A 21,317-nucleotide genomic window follows, 5' to 3' on the forward strand; every position below is an offset into this window, starting at 1 on the left:
TTTGTCCTAGACTTGGCGCTCAGGTACCGCTTGCCGTGCGGTAGAAGATAAAATAGTCTATGACTTGGGTGACTGGAGTCTCTGACAATTATATGGGCTTTCCTCTGACACCGCCTATTATATAGGTTCTGGATTGCAGGAAGCTTGGCCCCAGTGATGTACTGGGCCATACGCACTACCCTCTGTAGCGCCTTACGGTCAGATGCCGAGCAGTTGCCATACCAGGCGGTGATGCGACCGGTCAGGATGCTCTCTATGGTGCAGCTGTAGAACTCTTGAGGATCTGGGGATCAATGCCAAATCTTTTCAGTCTCCCGAGGGGGAAAAGGTTTTGTCGTGCCCTCTTCATGACTCTCTTTGTGTTTGGACTAGAGGTCGACCAACTATGATTTTTCAACGCCGATACCAATTATTGGAGGACGAAAAAAAGCCGATACCGATTAATCGGCCGTTTTTTAAATGTATTTTATTTATTTGTAATAATGACAATTACAACAATACTGAATGAACACTTATTTTAACTTAATATAATACATTAAAAAAAATCTATTTAGCCTCAAATAAATAATGAAACATGTTCAATTTGGTTTAAATAATGCAAAAACAAAGTGTTGGAGAAGAAAGTAAAAGTGCAATATGTGCTATGTAAGAAAGCTAACGTTTAAGTTCCTTGCTCAGAACATGAGAACATATGAAAGCTGGTGGTTCCTTTTAACATGAGTCTTCAATATTCCCAGGTAAGAAGTTTTAGGTTGTAGTTATTATAGGACTATTTATCTCTATACCATTTGCATTTCATTAACCTTTGACTATTGTATGTTCTTATAGGCACTTTAGTATTGCCAGTGTAACAGTATAGCTTCCGTCCCTCTCCTCGCTGGGCTCGAACCAGGAACACAACGACAACAGCCACCCTCGAAGCAGTGTTACCCATGCAGAGCAAGGGGAACAACTACTCCAAGAACGAGTGACGTTTGAAACGCTATCAGCGCGCACCCCGCTAACTAGCTAGACGTTTCACATCGGTTACACCAGCCTAATCTCGGGAGTTGATAGGCTTGAAGTCATAAACAGCGCAATGCTTGACGCACAACGAAGAGCTGCTGGCAAAACGCACGAAAGTACTGTTTGAATCAATGCTTATGAGCCTTCTGCTGCCTACCATCACTCAGTCAGACTGCTCTATCAAATCCTATACTTAATTATAACATAATAACACACAGAAATACGAGCCTTAGGTCATTAATATGGTCGAATCCGGAAACTCATCTCGAAAACGACGTTTATTCTTTCAGTGAAATACGGAACCGTTCCGTATCTAAGGGGTGGCATCCATTAGTCTAAATATTCCTGTTACATTGCACAACCTTCAATGTTATGTCATGATAACGGAAAATTCTGGCAAATTAGGCAGCCCTTAACTGTTGCATATACACTGACTGTGTGCAATGAAATCAAGAGAAGTGACACAATTTCACCTTTTTAATATTGCCTGCTAACCTGGATTTATTTGAGCTAAATATGCAGGTTTAAAAATATATACTTCTGTGTATTGATTTTAAGAAAGGAATTGATGTTCATGGTTAGGTACACATTGGAGCAACGATACGCACCGCATCAATTACAGTGGGGCAAAAAAGTATTTAGTCAGCCACCAGTTGTGCAAGTTCTCCCACTTAAAAAGATGAGAGACCTGTAATTTTCATCATAGGTACACTTCAACTATGACAGGCAAAATGAGAAAAAAAATCCAGAAAATCACATTGTAGGATTTTTAATTAATTTATTTGCAAATTATAGTGGAAAATAAGTATTTGGTCAATAACAAAAGTTTCTCAATACTTTTATATATCCTTTGTTGGCAATGACAGAGGTCAAACGTTTTCTGTAAGTCTTCACAAGGTTTTCACACACTGTTGCTGGTATTTTGGCCCATTCCTCCATGCAGATCTCCTCTAGAGCAGTGAAGTTTTGGGGCTGTTGCTGGGCAACACGGACTTTCAACTCCCTCCAAAGATTTTCTATGGGGTTGAGATCTGGAGACTGGCTAGGCCACTCCAGGACCTTGAAATGCTTCTTACGAAACCACTCCTTCGTTGCCCGGGCGGTGTTTTTGGGATCATTGTCATGCTGAAAGACCCAGCCACGTTTCATCTTCAATGCCCTTGCTGATGGAAGGTTTTCACTCAATCTCACGATGCATGGCCCCATTCATTCTTTCCTTTACACGGATCAGTCGTCCTGGTCCCTTTGCAGAAAAACAGCCCCAAAGCATGATGTTTCCACCCCCATGCTTCACAGTAGGTATGGTGTTCTTTGAATGCAACTCAGCATTCTTTGTCCTCCAAACACGACGAGTTGAGTTTTTACCAAAAAGTTATGTTGGTTTCATTTGACCATATGACATTCTTCCAATCTTCTTCTGGATCATCCAAATGCTCTCTCGCAAACATCAGACGGGCCTGGACATGTACTGGCTTAAGCAGGGGGACACGTCTGGCACTGCAGGATTTGAATCCCTGGCGGCGTAGTGTGTTACTGATGGTAGGCTTTGTTACTTTGGTCCCAGCTTTCTGCAGGTCATTCACTAGGTCCCCCCGTGTGGTTCTGGGATTTTTGCTCACCATTCTTGTGATCATTTTGACCCCACGGGGTGAGATCTTGCGTGGAGCCCCAGATCGAGGGAGATTATCAGTGGTCTTGTATGTCTTCCATTTCCTAATAATTGCTCCCACAGTTGATTTCTTCAAACCAAGCTGCTTACCTATTGCAGAATCAGTCTTCCCAGCCTGGTGCAGGTCTACAATTTTGTTTCTGGTGTCCTTTGACAGCTATTTGGTCTTGGCCATAGTGGAGTTTGGAGTGTGACTGTTTGAGGTTGTGGACAGGTGTCTTTTATACTGATAACAAGTTCAAACAGGTGCCATTAATACAGGTAACGAGTGGAGGACAGAGGAGCCTCTTAAAGAATAAGTTACACGTCTGTGAGAGCCAGAAATCTTGCTTGTTTGTGGGTGACCAAATACTTATTTTCCACCATAATTTGCAAATAAATTAATAAAAAAATCCTACAATGTGATTTTCTGGATTTTTTTTCCTCATTTTGTCTGTCATAGTTGAAGTGTACCTATGATGAAAATGACAGGCCTCTCATCTTAAGTGGGAGGACTTGCACAATTGGTGGCTGACTAAATACTTTTTTGCCCCACTGTATATACACCAAAGTATGTGGACACCCCTTCTGCTATTTTTTTTTTACCTTTATTTAACTCAGTTAAGAACAAATTCGTAATTTCAATAACGGCCTAGTAACAGTGGGTTACCTGCCTTGTTCATGGTTAGAATGACAGATGTTTACCTTGTCTGCTCACGTATTCGATCTGGAAACCTTTAGGTTACTAATCCAACGCTCTAACCACTACTTGCCGTCCCATATTTCAGCCACACCCGTTGCTGACTGGTGAATAAAATTGAGCATACAGCCATGCAATCTCCATAGACAAACATTGGGGCCTTACTGAAGAGCTCAATGACTTTCAACGTGGCACCGTCATAGGATGCAACCTTTCCAACAAGTCAGTTCATCAAATTTCTGCCCTACTAGAACCTCCCCGGTCAACTGTAAGTGCTGTTATTGTGGGGTGGTAACTTATAGGAGCAACAACAGCTCAGTCGCGAAGTGGTTGGCTGCACAAGCTCACAGAACCGGGCCGCCGAGTGCTGAATCGCATAAAAAATATTCTGTTGCAACATTCACTACGGAGTTCCAAACTGCCTCTGGAATTAACGTCTGCACAATGACTGTTATCTCACCACACCAGGGTCGGTTGATGCCAATGATTTTTAACATCATTGGTTGAGGCTAGGAAAAATGCAACTATGTACTTTGACTATTTGCCAATGAAAGGACTTGTTTTTCTCGTATCTATTCAGTATTCAGTCACTGGTATCAGTTTCATTGTTGGTCGATTTCCAACGGAGGTGGTGTTGTAATAAGTCATGTGAGTAAGGTGCGGAAGTTGGATACAATTTCAACATGGCTGCGCCGCGATAAGGAAAGAAGAACCTAGCTGCGCCTCACAAAAACATAACGGTTTACCTTCGTCCGACCAGTTTTTCAGAGCGCATCAAGACATGTTGACGCTAGTGTTTAAGCTAATGGCATAACGTCCAAGAGCAGATCTGACATCAACACAGGACCCGAGACAGATAACCTCGTCTCATCACTGAGTTGACCAGCTACCGGGTAACGACCGTTAAACAATAACAAAAAGTAGCTTTGAGACTCACATGTATTATGGACATCTGTTTTCAAAGTATACGAGAGTTGGCAAGATTATACTGCTGGGCTGCTAGGTATGGGATACATTTGTTACAGAGTATTAGCAACGTACTGACATCGAATGACAATCTGTTAGGTAGCTTTAGTTTTGTTAGCCAGCTAACAAGGTGTTTGGTAATTGTATACGGTGTCACACTGGTTGCTAGCAACAAGCTAACCAACCAAGGTCCCATAATGATAGGATAGGATTTGCTAGTTAGCTACATAATTTGCTGTCCAGCAACCCGAGGTAAAGGCAGTTTCAGGTTGGATATTCGCCTGTAGTTTTCACCACCAACAGCAGTTAGGGACCGTCAACATAGTGACAAATCAAAATGTTCAAATTTCAATTACTCCTAAAACGTTTAAAACTGGTTCTAGCTAACCCGATGGCATAGACACACATCGCACACACTCTTTTTGTTGTCTTTCACAATTTTTAATTATTTATTTACATTTTTGAATTTCAATAACTCTTTGGTCATGTGACCTGACTTCAAACAAAGTTCAGAATGTACACTCGGTGGGCCTACACATTGCACACCCTTTAGTTTGCCCATTTTCATCTCATGCATTTATACATTCAATGTTTTTCAATGTTTCTAATTTCAATAGCTCCTTGATCATGTGACCTACTGACCTCAAACAAGGTTCATAATGTCCACTGACTACACTTCTATATTGCACACCCTTTAGTTTGTCCATTTTCATCTCACATGTTTTTACATTAAAAATGGTAATTGTTGTAATTTCAATATTTTACTGTATGTTTGTTTATTCCATGTGTAACTCTGTTGTTTGTGTCGCACTGCTTTGCTTTATCTTGGCCAGGTCACTGTTGTAAATGAGAACTTCTCAATGAGCTTACCTGGTTAAATAAAAATGAAATAAAATAAATAAAAAATGTGCTCCTTGGTCATGTGACCTACTGACTTCAAACAAGGTTTGGAATGTACAGTCAGTGAGCCTACACATTGCACACCCTTTAGGTTGGTCCAATTTCAACTCACACAATTTTACATTAATTTCCCTGCTCTGCCCCCCTGAAGGACAGTGTCACTCACACACCTATTCACTTCGGCCTTCTCTCTGGGGCCTTCCTGACCTCCTGGCTTCTAGGTCTACACTCCCTGCCTTCTCCCTGGGCCTGAGAGTGAATAGCTTACTCCCTGGAACTACAGACCTCCAGGCCTCCACACCTACTCTCCCTACTCGTTCAACATCCCTCTCCCTTGGCCTTAGAGTATCGCTTACTCCCTGGAATTACTAAAACATCTATAGTCCCGCTGTCAGGAACCACGTGCACCTGGTAACCCATAAAAGGCTCTGCGCTGCTGGTGACCCACCCACTTTTTTTCTGCTCACAGACTAAGTCCCCACTCCAACCTCCATGGCCCGAGTGCTGCCCCCAGCCCCCGAGCCTGGCCGCCCCTGCTTGGACTCGGAGTGTCCCCTACCTTGATGGAGGCGTCCTTGTGCACCTGGTAACCTGAAACAAGCTCTGTGCACCTGGTGACCTGCCTGCTTTTATCAGCTAAGAGACTAAGTCCCCAACCTCCACAGCCTGAGTGCTGCCCCCAGTCCCTGAGTAACGCCCGGTGTTATCACCAGAGGCTTTTCTGTCTTACAAACTGGACATCATTTGCCGCTACTAACCTTCTGTGGACTTCAACTGTTTCTTTACACCCAATCGACATCAAGTGCCAGTGCAATACTTATAGGGTTGAGAACCAAATACCCTTCGCAGTACCTAGCGGCACCATCAACTGGGTGTCGGAAGAAGCAACCTTTGAATTTCATCAACTTGACATTCAGTGATCTGTGCCTAGTGGGAACCTAGGCTTCCTCTGTCCGTTTTATGGTTCCGCAGCAAATCAATGGCCGTGGATGGTACTACCAGATGTAGGCCCCCCTCCCCAGACAAGCTTGAGATACTGCTCCCCACTTCATAGGGCATGAGCCAGATCCATGCAATGCCCTATCACTGCGGGGCCAATGGGTTTAGTCTCCGCCTCAAGTCTAGTGAGCGTAGAGGAGACCTCCCCACCTACAATGTGTGGGGCCAGCGAGCACCGTAGCTGGGGAGATCTGCGAAAAGGGCCTGGCATGCGTCCAGAGTTGCCGCCGCCAACCACCGGACCCGACCTGCCTTTACCTACTCCCTTTGTTATAATAAATATCGGAGCTCAACCATCTGCCTCCTGTGCCTGCATTTGGGTCTCGCCTTGTGCCCTTGTACCGTGGACATTCTGAAATGAGTTTGAGGTCAGTAGGTCACATTACCAAGGAGCTATTGAAATTTGAATGTAAAAGTTTGTATTTTGATTACGCTCCCTAATTAAACTAGGAATACAAAATGCGGCTCACATTTTCACATGTTTATTAGCTTTGGAAAGCGAATTAATCTCCAAATTGCTAAAATAAGACCTGTGCAATATAGTGTGCAATTTTTCCAACATCATGACACTTATTTGGAGTCTGTGGCTCAAGTGGTTTGAAAGCTATTGAGGTTTGAAAACGCAAATATCCGTTGAATATCCAACTTATAACTGTCTTTACCTCGGTGTCCAGCAATCACGTAACAGTAGCCAGCTAACTGGTAACTACATAATGTCTACTTCTGCAAGCTTACAATGACGTCAATGGAACCTTGCTCAAACTAGATAACTTGCTAAAGTTCAAGTATCGATCAGAATCACATTGGCATTTTATGTAGCGATCTGTAAACAGATGAAGCATTTTAACCCTCTACTCTAGACATAGTTTTGTAGTTAATTATGAACAGTTTAGATTTTTGTTTGAAGAGGATGTTCGTGTATTAGCCTGCCTGTCAGCACAAATTGACCCTTGTCTGGTTAGCCTTTGTGTGATGTTGAAAAACACTTCAGGAAATTCAAGCCCTAACTCGTCGTTCTCTCTGGTATTTTTCATTACCTGAGTTTCCTCACATACTCTTTCTAAACAACCTCCATTCTTGCTGATACAAATGCACACACACTGTCTTAACTCTCTGCGCACACACACATTCAGAAATGTGCTGTCCATGCTCACATGACAGTAAGTTAGTTTCGTTAGCATACATCACAAGACTGCATTGCTATACTTCCCCTATACTGCCCCTTTCTCCCACATTGTCTCTGACTGTCTTGTTCCCCTGGCTCTAAATTACATTGCTTTCCCTTCAGCTGAATAACACAACCAAACCACTCAAATTTGCTTTGGTTTTACAATGACACACGTTTGAAATGCATTTGGACCTTTGTGTCTCTGCCATTCATTTAGGTATTTTTCCTTTTGACTTTTTCTTTTTTATTTTCCCTCCTTTGTTTCTTCTAGATAACTCTTTGCATGTGAGTTCCATTTAACTCCAGGTGCCTACTGTGTTGACCCAAAAATGGCCTTCTCAGCATTGTTTTCTTTCCTTGTTCTCTCCAGGAGCTGTGATGTCTCTAGCTGACCCCACCTCTGACACCACGCCCTTCTTCTCTGATGACAGCGAGGCGGAAGGCTCAGAAGAGCCTGGTGCGGGGCCCAGCCAGTACCGGGAAGTGGAAGAGCCAGCCAGCGGCGTGTCCAGCATGAGATCGGTGTTCACTGTTATCGTCCTGTGTTTCATCAACCTGCTCAACTACATGGACAGGTTCACCGTGGCTGGTATGGACGATCTAGCGTTACACCAAAATTGACCAAACCCAATGCTCACCTAACATTTCTTTAAAGGGGAACTACATATCATAATGTTTAGATATTGGTCCTCACCTTTTAAAGGTCCCGAACAGTCATTCTGATTCCCATGTAAAATAGCCTTACGTGTGACTTAAACATCACCCATTATATTTTTTCCAGATTTAGATACTTACATTTTTTTTTATGTTACATGTTTTTCTCTCATGTCAAACTACCAGGAAGTCTGAAAATATTGAGTGGGCAGGGAGCTCACCTTGACTGGAGGTTCTTTTGAAAACACCAAACCCACTGGCTCCAGGTCATCTATAAGTCTTTGCTCGGTAAAGCCCCGCCTTATCTCAACTCACTGGTCACCATAGCAACACCCACCCGTAGCACGCGCTCCATCAGGTATATTTCACTGGTCATTCCCAAAGCCAACACCTGCTTTGGCCGCCTTTCCTTCCAGTTCTCTTGCTACCAATGACTGGAACGAATTGCAAAAATCACTGAAGCTGGAGACTTATATCTCTCTCACTAACTTTAAGTATTAGCTGTCAGAGCAGCTTTCCGATCACTGCACCTTTACACAGCTCATGTGTAAATAGTTGACTGCCTTTAAACAGCTTGGAAAATTCCAGAAAATTATGTCATGGCTTTAGAATCTTCTAATAGGCAAATAATTTGAGTCAATTGGAGGTGTACCTGTGGATGTATTTTTATGCCTACCGTCAAACTCAGTGCCTCTTTGCTTGACATCATGGGAAAATCAAAAGAAATCAGCCAAGACCTCAGAAAAAAAATTGTAGACCTCCATGAGTCTGGTTCATCCTTAGGAGCAATTTCAAACGCCTGAAGGTACCACGTTCATCTGTACAAACAATTGTACGCAAGTATAAACACCATGGGACCATGCAGCCGTCGTACCGCTCAGGAAGGAGATGCATTCTGTCTCCCAGAGATGAACATACTTTGGTGCGAAAAGTTCAAATCAATCCCAGAACAACAGCAAAGGACCTTGTGAAGATGCTTTTGTACCTGCTTCCTCAAGCATCTATATCCACAGTAAAACGAGTCCTATGTCGACATAACCTGAAAGGCCGCTCAGCAAGGGAGAAGCCACTGCTCCAAAACCTCCATTAAAAAAAGCCAGACTACGGGTTGCAACTGCACATAGGGACAAAGATCGTACTTTTTGGAGAAATGTCCTCTGGTCTGATGGAACAAAAATAGAGCTGTTTAGCCATAATGACTATCGTTATATTTGGAGGGAAAAGTGGGAAGCTTGCAAGCCGTGGAGCACCATCCCAACCGTGAAGCACCATCCCAACCGTGAAGCACGGGGGTGGCAGCATCATGTTGTGTTGGTGCTTTGCTGCAGGGGGGACTGGTGCACTTCACAAAATAGATGGCATCATGAGGCAGGAACATTATGTGGATATATTGAAGCAACATCTCAAGACATCAATTAAAACTTGACAATGACCCCAATCATACTTCCAAAGTTGTGGCAAATGGCTTCAGGACAAAGTCAAGGTATTGGAGTGGCCATCACAAAGCCCTGACCTCAATCCTATAGAACATTTGTGAGCAGAACTGAAAAAGCATGTGCGGGCAAGGAGGCCTACAAAGCTGACTCAGTTACACAAGTTCTGTCTGGAGGAATGGGCCAAAATTCACCCAACTTATTGTGGAAGGCTACCTGAAACGTTTGACCAAAATTAAACAATTTAAAGGCAATGCTACCACATACTAATTGAGTATATGTAAACTTCTGACCCACTGGGAATGTGATGAAAGAAATAAAAGCTGAAATAAATCACTACTATTCTTCTGACATGTCACATTCTTTAAATAAAGTGGTGATCCTAACTGACCTAAGACGGGGCATTTTTGCTAGGATTAAATGTCAGGAATTGTGAAAATGAGTTTAAATGTATTTGGCTACGGTGTATGTAAACTTCCGACTTCAACTGTAGCTAGCCAATGGACAATTTTAGTTGAAACTTTACAAGGTGAGGTCTGAATACATTTAATTAAATACATGTATATTGACTATCAAACAATGTTAATATATCATGACATCAATGATGTCCAGAAATTTGTATGGATCTTCCAATTGTCATGTCATTATATTGAGACATTCCATCTGTCAGTTTTGGGCAGCCCTTCCCCCTCTTTTGTTCCATGCTGGCTGAAGACTTAGCTAGCCTCTAATTATATTTGCTGACACACTGAAGTCAAATTTTGGTGTTATTTTATTTGTACCAATCTAAACCACGCAACTCTGCCAACACGCTTTCTGCGATGACAGTTACAAGGCTGTACGTATTTAAGATCGGTAAGATAATAAGAAGTTACCATGGTTTATTAAAATGAGGCTTTATGTGATTAACTTTCTGATCAAACTTTATCATTGTAAAAGCAACAGCAGTCTTTTATAATTTGGTCATCCTACTTTGTTCTGGTTTCATCCAAATATCATCAAATTTGATGAAAAACATGATTTTGCCTGTGTATATATTATTATAATTTCACACAAAGAACAATCATCGATCTGTTTGCTACAGAAGCATAGGCAACTCCTAAAAAGCATGTTGGATTAGACTATCATAACCCCAATAAGTAATTTCCCATATTCCATATAACCTGTCTGTCTGTCTCTGTCTTGTTTAGGTGTTCTGCCCGACATTGAGCAGTACTTTGGGATCAATGATGGGAAGTCGGGGCTGCTACAAACAGTCTTCATCTGCAGCTACATGGTCCTGGCTCCTGTCTTTGGTTACCTGGGTGACCGGTACAACAGGAAGGTGATCATGAGTGTGGGCATCGGCTTCTGGTCCGTGGTGACGCTTGCCAGCTCCTACATGCCCAGAGAAGTGAGTGACATTGTTCTGACCAGCAAAATAAAACTGTTTTGAATCCCCAAAAAGTTACGGTTTATATCGTTCCTTACTGTTGCTTTTTTTTTTTTTTTTTGCAGAGCAGCTCCAGAATTTAAAATTAGAACACATCTTTTTTGTAGTTAATAAATCCAATGTGAAACGTGATAACTATAGTATCCTTAACTAGCGTTGAAAAGGTTACTCCATTCTTCTATAATTAAAAATCTCTCCCTAATTTCTGACGACTATTGTTTTAGGAACTATAAAGTTGGGAATATGCTCCACATCGAAACAACAAATATTGTTTTGTCATTTGTTATAAGCAGTTTTTAAGGACGCTTAACTGTGGATAATTTGGCCAATATCGCTTGTTTATTGATGGTGCTGGCAGCGCCCAGTTGGTTTCTTTCTCTCGGATCTGAACGGGTCTTTGGATCCGAACCAGCACAGGTCTGTTTGAGTCTGCTTTCCACAGTACTTTTCAGAATTGGTCCCACTGACCTTGGGTTAATTCGGAACGGTCTCCGTTTTTTGGGAAATAATTGTGTGCTTATCGAGTCTGGTGGGAGAGCCACGGATCCATTTCGGAACGGATCCAACTTTTTGTACATGTGAAGACCTCTAGGCCCATGCCCTGGTTCTCAGACAGTGAATATGACTTGACAATGGACTGTAAATCTGTGTGTGACAACTCTTAAACTTTCTGTGTCTGTCTGCCTGCTTGATTGTCTGTCTGTCTCCGTGTGTGAAGAGACGTGAGCTGCGGGTCTCCACTGAATTAAGTAAATTCGCCTTCAGTTTTAATGCCACCCATTTTTTTTAAATAACATGCAGAACTCCCTGCATCTTGATTCCCTGGTGGCAGTTTAGAAGTCTGTGTTGAATTTGTTAAGTCAGAGTATTTTTTTTGTTTTTATTAACTGTGAATAGCTGGGCCTCCCAAGTGGCGCAGCGGTCTAAGACACTGCAGTGGTTAAGGCGTCACTACAGACCCGGGTTTGATCCCAAGCTATGTCACAACCGGCCGTGACCGCGAGTCCTGTAGGGCGGAGCACAATTGGCCCAGCATCCTCTGGGTTGGGGGAGGATTTGGCCTGGGAGGATTTACTTGGCTCATCACGCTCTAGCGACTCCTTCTGGCGGGCCGGGCGCCTGCAGGCTGACGTTGGTAGTCAGTTGAATGGTGTTTCCTGAGATATATTGGTGCGGCTGGCTTCCGGGTTAAGCGGGTGGGTGTTAAGGAGCTCGGTTTGGCAGGTCATGTTTCGGAGGGCGTATTACTCGACCTTCGCCTCTCCCGAGCCTGTTGGGGAGTTGCAGCAATGAGACAAGATCGTAATTGGATATCAAGGAATTGGGGAGAAAAGGGGGGTAAAAAAATGTTTAAATTGTATTTTTATTTTTTTAAATTAACCTGCAGTTTTTCATTATTTAAAAAACAATATATACTCAGCAAAAAAATAAACGTCCTCTCACTGTTAACTGCATGTGTAAATATTTGTATGAACATAACAAGATTCAACAACTGAGACATAAACTGAACAAGTTCCACAGACATGTGACTAACAGAAATGGAATAATGTGTCCCTGAACAAAGGGGGGGTCAAAATCAGCTACATTAAATACTGCAGTGCATCTCCTCCTCATGGACTACTGCACCAGATTTGCCAGTTCTTGCTATGAGATGTTACCCCACTATTCTGCCAAGGCACCTGCAAGTTCCCAGACATTTCTGGGGGGGAATGGCCCTAGCCCTCACCCTCCGATTCAACAGGTCCCAGACGTGCTCAAGGGGATTGAGATCCGGGGTCTTCGCTGTCCATGGCAGAACACTTGACATTCCTGTCTTGGAAGTCACCTACAGAACGAGCAGTATGGCTAGTGCCATTGTCATGCTAGATGGTCATGTCAGGATGAGCCTGCAGGAAGGGTACCACATGAGGGAGGAGGATGTCTTCCCTGTAACGCACAGCGTTGAGATCGCCTGCAATGACAACAAGCTCATTCCAATGATGCTGTGAATATAGATATTTTATGTTTGTGTTTGTGTTGAATTTGTTGTCCTCAGGGCACCATTGAAAATGAGAACTTGGCCTCAATGGGCTCCCCTGATTTTAAATTAAAGTAAATTCTTAACCTGAAGGAATGTTCTTTTCTTCCCCCTCTCTCCACCATTCCTCCTGTCAGTATTTCTGGCTCCTGTTGTTGACGCGTGGCCTCGTGGGGGTTGGGGAGGCCAGTTATTCCACTATCGCCCCAACCATCATCGCTGACCTGTACGTCAAGGAGAGGAGGACGCAGATGCTCTCTGTCTTCTATTTCGCCATTCCAGTGGGCAGGTGGGGTCATAGAACATACACACCTAATAATGTATACATCTGTCCATCTTTGTTATCTGTCTTGGATTATGTGTTAAGAGTAGGAGCCAATTGACCCTGTGGTGAATGTTTGTTCCATTGTCCTTCCTTCCTCAGTGGTCTGGGCTACATCGTGGGGTCAAAGGTTGATGACATGGCAGGGGACTGGCATTGGGCCCTGCGGGTGAGTTATCAAATCCCCTGAGCTGTTGGATATTATACATTCATCTCAACACACACGTTTCTCAAAATACATGCACTTTTATGCAAAAATGCATAAAAGCACGTCACCCAGCCAGCTGGTCATCTGACTTAAAAATTCAATGTGTCCATGTTTTAGTTCTATCTGTCCGTATCAGAAACATCAATTACGCCATTAAAATTGTGTTTTTTCCCCTTAGGTGACTCCTGCGTTAGGACTGGTAGCGGTGGTGTTGCTTCTGTTTGTGGTGAAAGAGCCGAAGAGGGGTGCTATCGAGGCCCGACCGGAGCACACCCTCCAAAGGACCAGCTGGCTGGGTGACATGAAGGCCCTTTGCAGAAAGTATGTCCACCATCACAAGCCCAGTGTCAAATGATATCCCTGTGTAGAGAACTACGTTTGACCAGAGCTGAGTATCATATCCTATTTTCTATATTGTGCACTATATTATGACACCCACGTTCCCTATAATAGTCCACTATGTTTTGCCCATATCTCTATAGCTCTGTATTCATTGCACAATTATAGTGTATCGTTGGTCTTACAGAAGAGTTATCAAACCAATATATTTGTTTGTGTCTGTGTGCAGCCCCAGCTTTGTGTTGTCTACGTTTGGCTTCACAGCAGTGGCCTTTGTGACTGGCTCCTTGGCACTCTGGGCCCCGGCCTTCCTCTTCAGAGCTGCTGTCTTCACCGGAGAAAGGCCCCCCTGCATTAAGGGGCCCTGCGACACCTCCGACAGGTAACACACAGGCTCACACCTCAAACTCACACCAACATCCAACAGGTGACGCACAAACGTCCGACAGGTAACACACACACAGGAACTAGGTGCTGAACAAAGACACTTTATAATCAGTCAGAATGTTAAGGGATCATCAGACTCCTCTGTAATCACAGAATAAGATTGAATCATCACAACGTTGTTGCCACTACTACACTCGACTCCTGATGACTGCAACGGTTTGGGATGACAGTACGAGTCAGTGAATAGAGAGCAGCAGTGGAGAATAGACATCAAACTTTCACTTTCAAAGGAATTCAGTTTATCAGGAAATAGTAAATTGTCAATCAAAAACCACACAGATGAGTCAGCAAGGGTAAACAAATGTTTCCAATTGAATTAAATGTTATAAACCCTTCTCACTCTCTCCCTCCGCAGCCTGTACTTTGGCATCATCACAGTTGTGTCGGGGATCCTGGGTGTGGCCAGTGGTGCAGAGGTCAGTAGGAGGCTGAGGTTGAGGACCCCAAAGGCTGACCCCCTGGTGTGTGCTCTAGGACTCCTGCTCTCAGCGCCCTTCCTCTACCTCGCCATCGTCTTCGCTCAGGCCAGCCCCACTGCCACCTACGTAAGCCAACACCCATCTCTCGCTCTGTGTGGCCGTGTCAGAATACTTGCATTCTAAATAGTAGGCATTTTGGGTATGGACAATTCCACGGTGCTGGAGCTGAACTGACTTACATTTTTCACTTAAAAACAAAAACCATGGATTTCAAAGTTTAACAAACCATACAAATCTATGCACAATGACTATTTTAAACAATTAACACTGACATTTTTACAAAACCTTTTTAAATATATATTTTTTTTCTCCCCAATTTCGTGGTATCCAATTGTTTTTTAGTAGCTACTATCTTGTCTCATCGCTACAACTCCCGTACGGGCTCGGGAGAGACTAAGGTTGAAAGTCATGCGTCCTCCGATACACAACCCAACCAAGCCGCACTGCTTCTTAACACAGCGCGCATCCAACCCGGAAGCCAGCCGAACCAATGTGTCGGAGGAAACACCGTGCACCTGGTAACCTTGGTTAGCGCGCACTGCGCCCGGACTGCCACAGGAGTCGCTGGTGCGCGATGAGACAAGGATATCCCTACCGGCCAAGCCCTCCCTAACCCGGACGACGCTAGGCCAATTGTGCGTCGCCCCACGGACCTCCCGGTCGCGGCCAGGGTCTCTGAAGGCACAGCTGACGCTGCAGTACAGCGCCCTTAACCACTGCGCCACCTGGGAGGCACTTGCCTCTTTTTTTTTATTTTTTTTTATGAATTCACGTTTTCCCAAAAACTCTGTTTAAATATATGCTCCGAATTAAGATTCAACGATGTCTGCGGAAAGAATGGGGTGTCAGCTATGACATATAAATTTAATTTGGTTATTCAACTACAGTAAGTGAAGTGGATTTACACCCGGTAACGGAATTTCATCATGGTTCCCTGATCTGTACTACAGAAATTCTCTTCATGGTGATTTATCCTAAATGGGTACACAAAGGTTAAAATTTGACCACACCAAATCTGAACCAATCATCGACGTCTATGTTTGGAGAGTACAGCACAGTAGAGCTCAGTAGAGTGCAGATAGTTCAGTACATTATAGTGTACTCAACTTGTGTGCTCTACTGTATACTATACAGAACTCTACAGTATTGAACTATACTCTACTACTTACTCTACTGTCCTGTCCAAACTTGTGAAACCAACTGTGGTTTGTGACTACTATTATTTCCCATTGTAGCCAACTCAATTGCAGCTATTCTGCTACCAATTTTGTATGAAAGAAAATAATGTAAAAACACTAATTGTTAGGTCTACCTTTTTACTTGTTACTTCTGTGAATGCAGCTAGCTCAGCCTATTCAGAGAGGGATGCTATGTTAGCTGAAGTGCTGTGCACTGAAGTCCCCAAGAGAAGGGAGAAGGTGAGAGGATAATAATAGAAATAAGGTCATGCTCATTAAAAAAAAAGAAAAATCCTCATGGCGCTGACCACCACTGATACACACGGTCTGCCGTCTGCCCGGTACAGTTGAAACTGGGATTAATCTGTGAAGAGCACACTAGGCAGGGTGCCAGTGGCCATTTGAAGGTGAGCATTTTCCCACTGAAGTTTGTTACGGCGCCGAACTGCAGTCAGATCAAGACCTTGGTCAGCACAACGAGCATGCAGATGAGCTTCCCTGAGGCGGTTTCTGACAGTTTGTGAAGAAATTCTTCATTTGTGCAAACCCACAGTTTCATCAGCTGTCCGGGTGGCTGGTCAGATGATCCCGCAGGTGAAGAAGCTGGATGTCGAGGTCCTGGGCTGGCATGGTTACACGTGGTTGTGAGGCCGGTTGGACTTTCTGCCAAATTCATTAAAATGATCTTTGAGGCGGCTTATAGTAGAGAAATGAACATTTTAATTCTCTGGCAACACCTCTGGTGGACAGTCCTGCAGACAGCATACCAATTGCATGCACCTTCAACTTGAGACATATGTGGCATTGTGTGACAACTGCACATTTTAGTTGCATTTTATTGTCCCCAGTACAAGGTGCACCTGTGTAATGATCATGCTGTTTAATCAGCATATTCATATGCCACACCTGTCAGGTGGATTGATTATCTTGGCAAAGGAGAAACGCTCATTAACAGGTGTGTAAACACATGTACCAGATTTGAGCGAAATAAGCATTTTGTGTGTGTGGAACATTTCTGGAATCTTTTATTTCAGCTTATGAAACATGGCACTACATGTTGCGTTTATATTTACGTTCAGTGTATATATGCCTTACTTTCTCAGACTAGCTTTCATTTTAACACCCAATTTGATATGCTCCTAGTGACTTCACGTTGGTACTTTTACATGGAATTGATCATGTGTGAAAGTACGTGAAATTTTGCACAATATTGAGGAAGAGAAATGCTTGTGTTTGACAACAGCTGATACTCAGATATAGTAACACGCTGTACCAAAATAAACAAATGGCAGGAGTCAACGCAATTGCACATTAGATGACTCATTCTCAATATGGCTGAGTCTAGTATGTTATGTTTTTGAAATTTAACTAGGCTAGCCGTTTAAGAACAAATTCTTATTTTACAATGACTGCCTACCCCAACCAAACCCTCCCCTAACCTGGATGACGCTGGGCCAATTGTGTGCCGCCCTATGGAACTCCCGATCACAGCTAGTTGTGATACAGCCCAGGATCGAACCAGGGTCTGTAGTGATGCCTCTAGAACTGAGATGCAGTACCTTGGACCACTGCGCCACTCGGGAGCATGTGTTGCTATCTGCATTCGATTTTACTGAACAGTACATAAATAGTATGTAGAATGATTAGTACACAGTTTGCAGTTTTTGTAAGTAGTAGGTAAGACCGATCAGGCTGTCTTTCACACACACGCTTTCCTCTCTGTTGGCTTTGTATCCCCAGTGTATGGTAATGGTAGTCTAACCAGTTTTTTTGTTTTTTTTGTGATCAGGTGTTTATCTTCCTGGGCGAGACCTTCCTGTCTATGAACTGGGCCATCGTAGCGGACATCCTGCTAGTGAGTTCAGATGCATAACAATCCCCTATCTAAACGCAAGGTGGTTGTGCCCTATTCAATCAATATCCATATGCAGATGTTTCTGATCAAATTAGTCAAACTCACCTGGTGTGCTCGTCCGGGGCGACAACAAAAATGTGTACTAACTGGATAATATGGATTCGGTTTCTGTTGAGGAATTTAGATCATGCCAAGTCAGTGGCATATATGAATAGCCACATTTTTAAAGTAATGTGACTCTTTAGTGTACATGTTTGACCTTCCAACCTCAAGGTTACTTTTAAATTGTGCTGATTTATAAGATATGAAAAAACCATTTGCTAATTATTTCCTACCCCCCCCCCCCCCTCTGTCTTTCCCAGTACGTGGTGGTCCCCACGCGTCGCGCCACAGCTGAGGCCTTCCAGATCGTTCTCTCTCACCTGCTAGGAGATGCTGGGAGTCCTTATCTCATAGGCCTGGTATGTCTTGTGATTGTTATGCATGCATAACTAACTACACATTTGATACACACACCTGTCTAAAGAAAGAGTATGATCCTCATTTACTGTCTGACCCCCCTCCCCCCCCCCCCCCTCCCCCCCCTCCCCTCCCCTCCCCATCAGGTGTCAGACTCTCTGAAGCAGACTGACTCGTACCTGTGGCAGTTCCGCTCCCTGCAGCGCTCCCTCCTCACGTGCACTTTTGTGGCAGTGGGGGGCGGGGCTTTCTTCCTGGCCACCGCCCTCTTCATCGAGAAGGACCGTCAACGTGCTGCAAACTACACACCCTCAGGTGAGAGGCTAAACTTGGAGCTACGTTTATGCGCCTGGGCCCCAGATTAGCAACAGGTGAAGCTAACTTTGAATGCATGTGAAGTGGTGAAATTCAATGAGGAGCCTTTAAAATAAAAAATAAAAATCTCATACTTTACCAGGTAGGTTGACTGGGAACACATTTTCATTTACAGCAATGGCCTGGGGAATAGTTACAGGGGATGAATGAGCCAATTGGAAGCTGGGGATGATTTGGTGGCCATGATTGTATGCGGGCCAGATTTGGGAATTGAGCCAGTATACCAGGGTTTACACCCTTACTCTTACAGTAAGTACCATGGGATCTTACTGACCACAGAGGGTCAGGACACGCATTTAATGTCCCATCCGAAAGACTGAACCCTACACAGGGCAATGTCCCCAATCACTGCCCTGGGGCATTGGGATAAAAAAAAATAGACCAAAGGAAAATGTGCCTCCTACTGGCCCTCCAACACTACTTCCAGCATCATCTGGTCTCTCATCAAGGGACTGACCAGGACCAACCCTGCTTAGCTTCAGAGGCAAGCGGGCACTTACTCCTGCTAACTACAGATATGTGAAAGAGAGTGTTGAGAGCAAGCACAGATGAGACTGGTAGAGACGAGTTTACAGACCACAGGTGATGTTAGCAGAGAGAGGCTTGCAACAGTTAGAAGAAACTACCAGGTCACATATTCTGCTCATCTTGATAATCAATATACAATGCTTTAATTTTACTGTCCTGTATTTTCTTTCCCTAACAGATGATGAACCAATTGTTGTACCGAAGAGCGGCAGGTCCACGAGGGTGCCAGTGTCCAGCGTTTTGATTTGAGATTAAAGGGACATTGGAGGCTCCTGTGGAATATGCTGCACCCTGATTGGTCCCTGTTTCAATCGCGCAGCAGTGTTTTTACATTTAGGGTCTTTAATTGGACAATGCCCTATACAGAGACTTTTATTTATTATTTGTAACATTTGAGGTGATATGGTTTTTAATACCTTTATCTGCTGAGGAACATTGCAGAGTCAGAGCTGCCAAACCGTTCCACTCATCATTTCCTGGTGTTTTTGTAGTGACCAATCAGATATTCCACTTCTGATTGGCTTCACGTGTTGGCATGACAACATGAGACAAAGTGGCTTATGAGAAATGTATGCAGAGTAGTAATCAGGAAGTCAAAGAGCCACATCAGTAGAAGCCTAACCTCTGTGGCTGGAAGAGGTGACCGGATAGAAGAAAGCACAAGAGAGAATTTCAGAAGAGGCAGCTACTTTACCCGAGGGAGAGAAAGAAGCAGAAAGCCTTTTTGCGTTCCGATGTGTGCACCCCAGTTATCTCCTATTACAGCCAATGTGTCACAGGGTCACAGATAGGGGTGTCACTCTTAGACAGACGCTCATCCGTTAGCCCACAGGGACTGGACTATATGTCGACGGTAGAGACCTCCGCGGAAAACCGGCAGGATATTTTTCACCCCAGTGCTCTGATTGATTTCTAACCACTACATCCCAACTACTGCTGCTGTGCTTCTTGCTTGGGTCTGAAACGCAGAGATCTGATTGGCCACGGAATAACTACGACCGGTCCATTTCGAAGCCATTCCAACCAGTGCTGCTGTAAATATTATGCTTGTTCGTTCAGTGTAACCACAAACTACTTACTACATACAGTATCCAACCTAAAAAAAGGGAGTTGGCAGGCACAGGGCCGCATTGTACTCCAAACCCACCGATCGGTTGTGGGATGTTGCATTTTTAACAGATTAAGCCTAATCATGCTTGTTGTTTTTAGACCCGTTTGGTATATTATAATAATAATAACACTAGATTTGTCCCTCAGCTACCTAGAACGTGGTGGAGGGACAGACGTCTGTTCCAGACAGGTACCGAAGATAATCTATGTTTTCTTTATTAAGACCCTTCTTTTTTTTCTTTTTTTTTGTTGTTGTTGCAATTACTGGTGTTGTTATGGAATGATCCTGGCGGTCCGGCGCACTTTATATGAGGTCACAAACTCCAGAGTCACTGATGTCACAACGACCAGGAGATCAAATCAGGTCTATTACAGTTTAATTGTCTAAGGAAAATGGATATCCCTTTTTAATGAAGGCGATTGTTACATTATTTCTTTTTTTTTTAAAGAATTTATTGGTTATTTTGGAAAGTGGATCCTTAAAATAATTAGTTCTGTTTTTAACTTGAATTTGATTTGATGTAAACTTTTGTTGAAACATTAAACGATGAGAATGGACCGTTGACGAGATGACTCATGGAATGATTTCTCTATGTATCCGCGCATATGTCACTTAGTGCTTTGCAGTTGCAGAGGTGATAAATGTGTCTTTGAAGCTTGGATCCTGTAAGCCCATAACCACGCTTTAATGAAGGGTTGTATACTCTGCTGCACAAATACACCAAGTGCAGCTGCAGCCTCTCTATACCTTTCCCTCTCTTGTCCCTCTCCTATGACATCTCCCTCTCCTTTGCCCCTCTCTATTCAGGAATTCCACCTCTACCTTGATTTTTTTTCAGTTGTCTACACAGTCTCTCTCTTTGATGGGGAGTGAGAGAGGAGCTCACGGCTTCCTTCCGTTGGTGTGGTTTCCTGTTTGTGGGGGGAGGAGGGGGGGGGTGAGCGAGGTAAAGCAGGTCGCTTGTGCGAAGTTCACACTATTCAATCTTAACGCTGCTGCGAGACGGTGTGTGTGTGTGTGCGCCCACGTGTGTGTATGTCCAGAGCAGTTTGACATTTTGTGTTCTTCTGAGAACTAGTGTCTTCTCAGAGGCT

The 21,317-nt window shown here is 43.7% G+C and overlaps 1 protein-coding gene across 5 annotated transcripts; it reads left to right on the top strand.

The window, feature by feature from the left end:
* The first annotated feature begins 3,703 nt into the window (after positions 1-3,703).
* LOC139406854 (protein spinster homolog 1-like) lies at positions 3,704-20,785 on the top strand. Of its 5 annotated transcripts, XR_011634037.1 has the most exons (13): positions 3,704-4,246; positions 7,757-7,975; positions 10,664-10,866; positions 13,060-13,211; positions 13,347-13,413; positions 13,631-13,773; positions 14,021-14,173; positions 14,594-14,783; positions 17,685-17,750; positions 18,113-18,211; positions 18,356-18,524; positions 18,700-18,833; positions 19,291-20,785. XR_011634037.1 is itself a non-coding variant. In XM_071149950.1 (12 exons), exons 2-12 carry the CDS (start codon positions 7,765-7,767, stop codon positions 19,359-19,361), a joined length of 1,524 nt encoding a protein of 507 aa, XP_071006051.1. In that variant the 5' UTR covers positions 3,704-4,246; positions 7,757-7,764; the 3' UTR covers positions 19,362-20,785. The 5 variants fall into 5 exon arrangements, 4 of the variants coding, with proteins under 4 accessions (XP_071006051.1, XP_071006052.1, XP_071006053.1 ...); XM_071149950.1 differs by lacking the exon at positions 18,700-18,833; XM_071149951.1 differs by lacking the exon at positions 18,700-18,833 and having other exon boundaries at positions 4,016-4,246; positions 7,760-7,975.
* Positions 20,786-21,317: the final 532 nt, after the last annotated feature.

The sequence above is a fragment of the Oncorhynchus clarkii genome, chromosome 4, assembly GCF_045791955.1.
Source record: "Oncorhynchus clarkii lewisi isolate Uvic-CL-2024 chromosome 4, UVic_Ocla_1.0, whole genome shotgun sequence".
Taxonomy (NCBI): domain Eukaryota; kingdom Metazoa; phylum Chordata; class Actinopteri; order Salmoniformes; family Salmonidae; genus Oncorhynchus; species Oncorhynchus clarkii.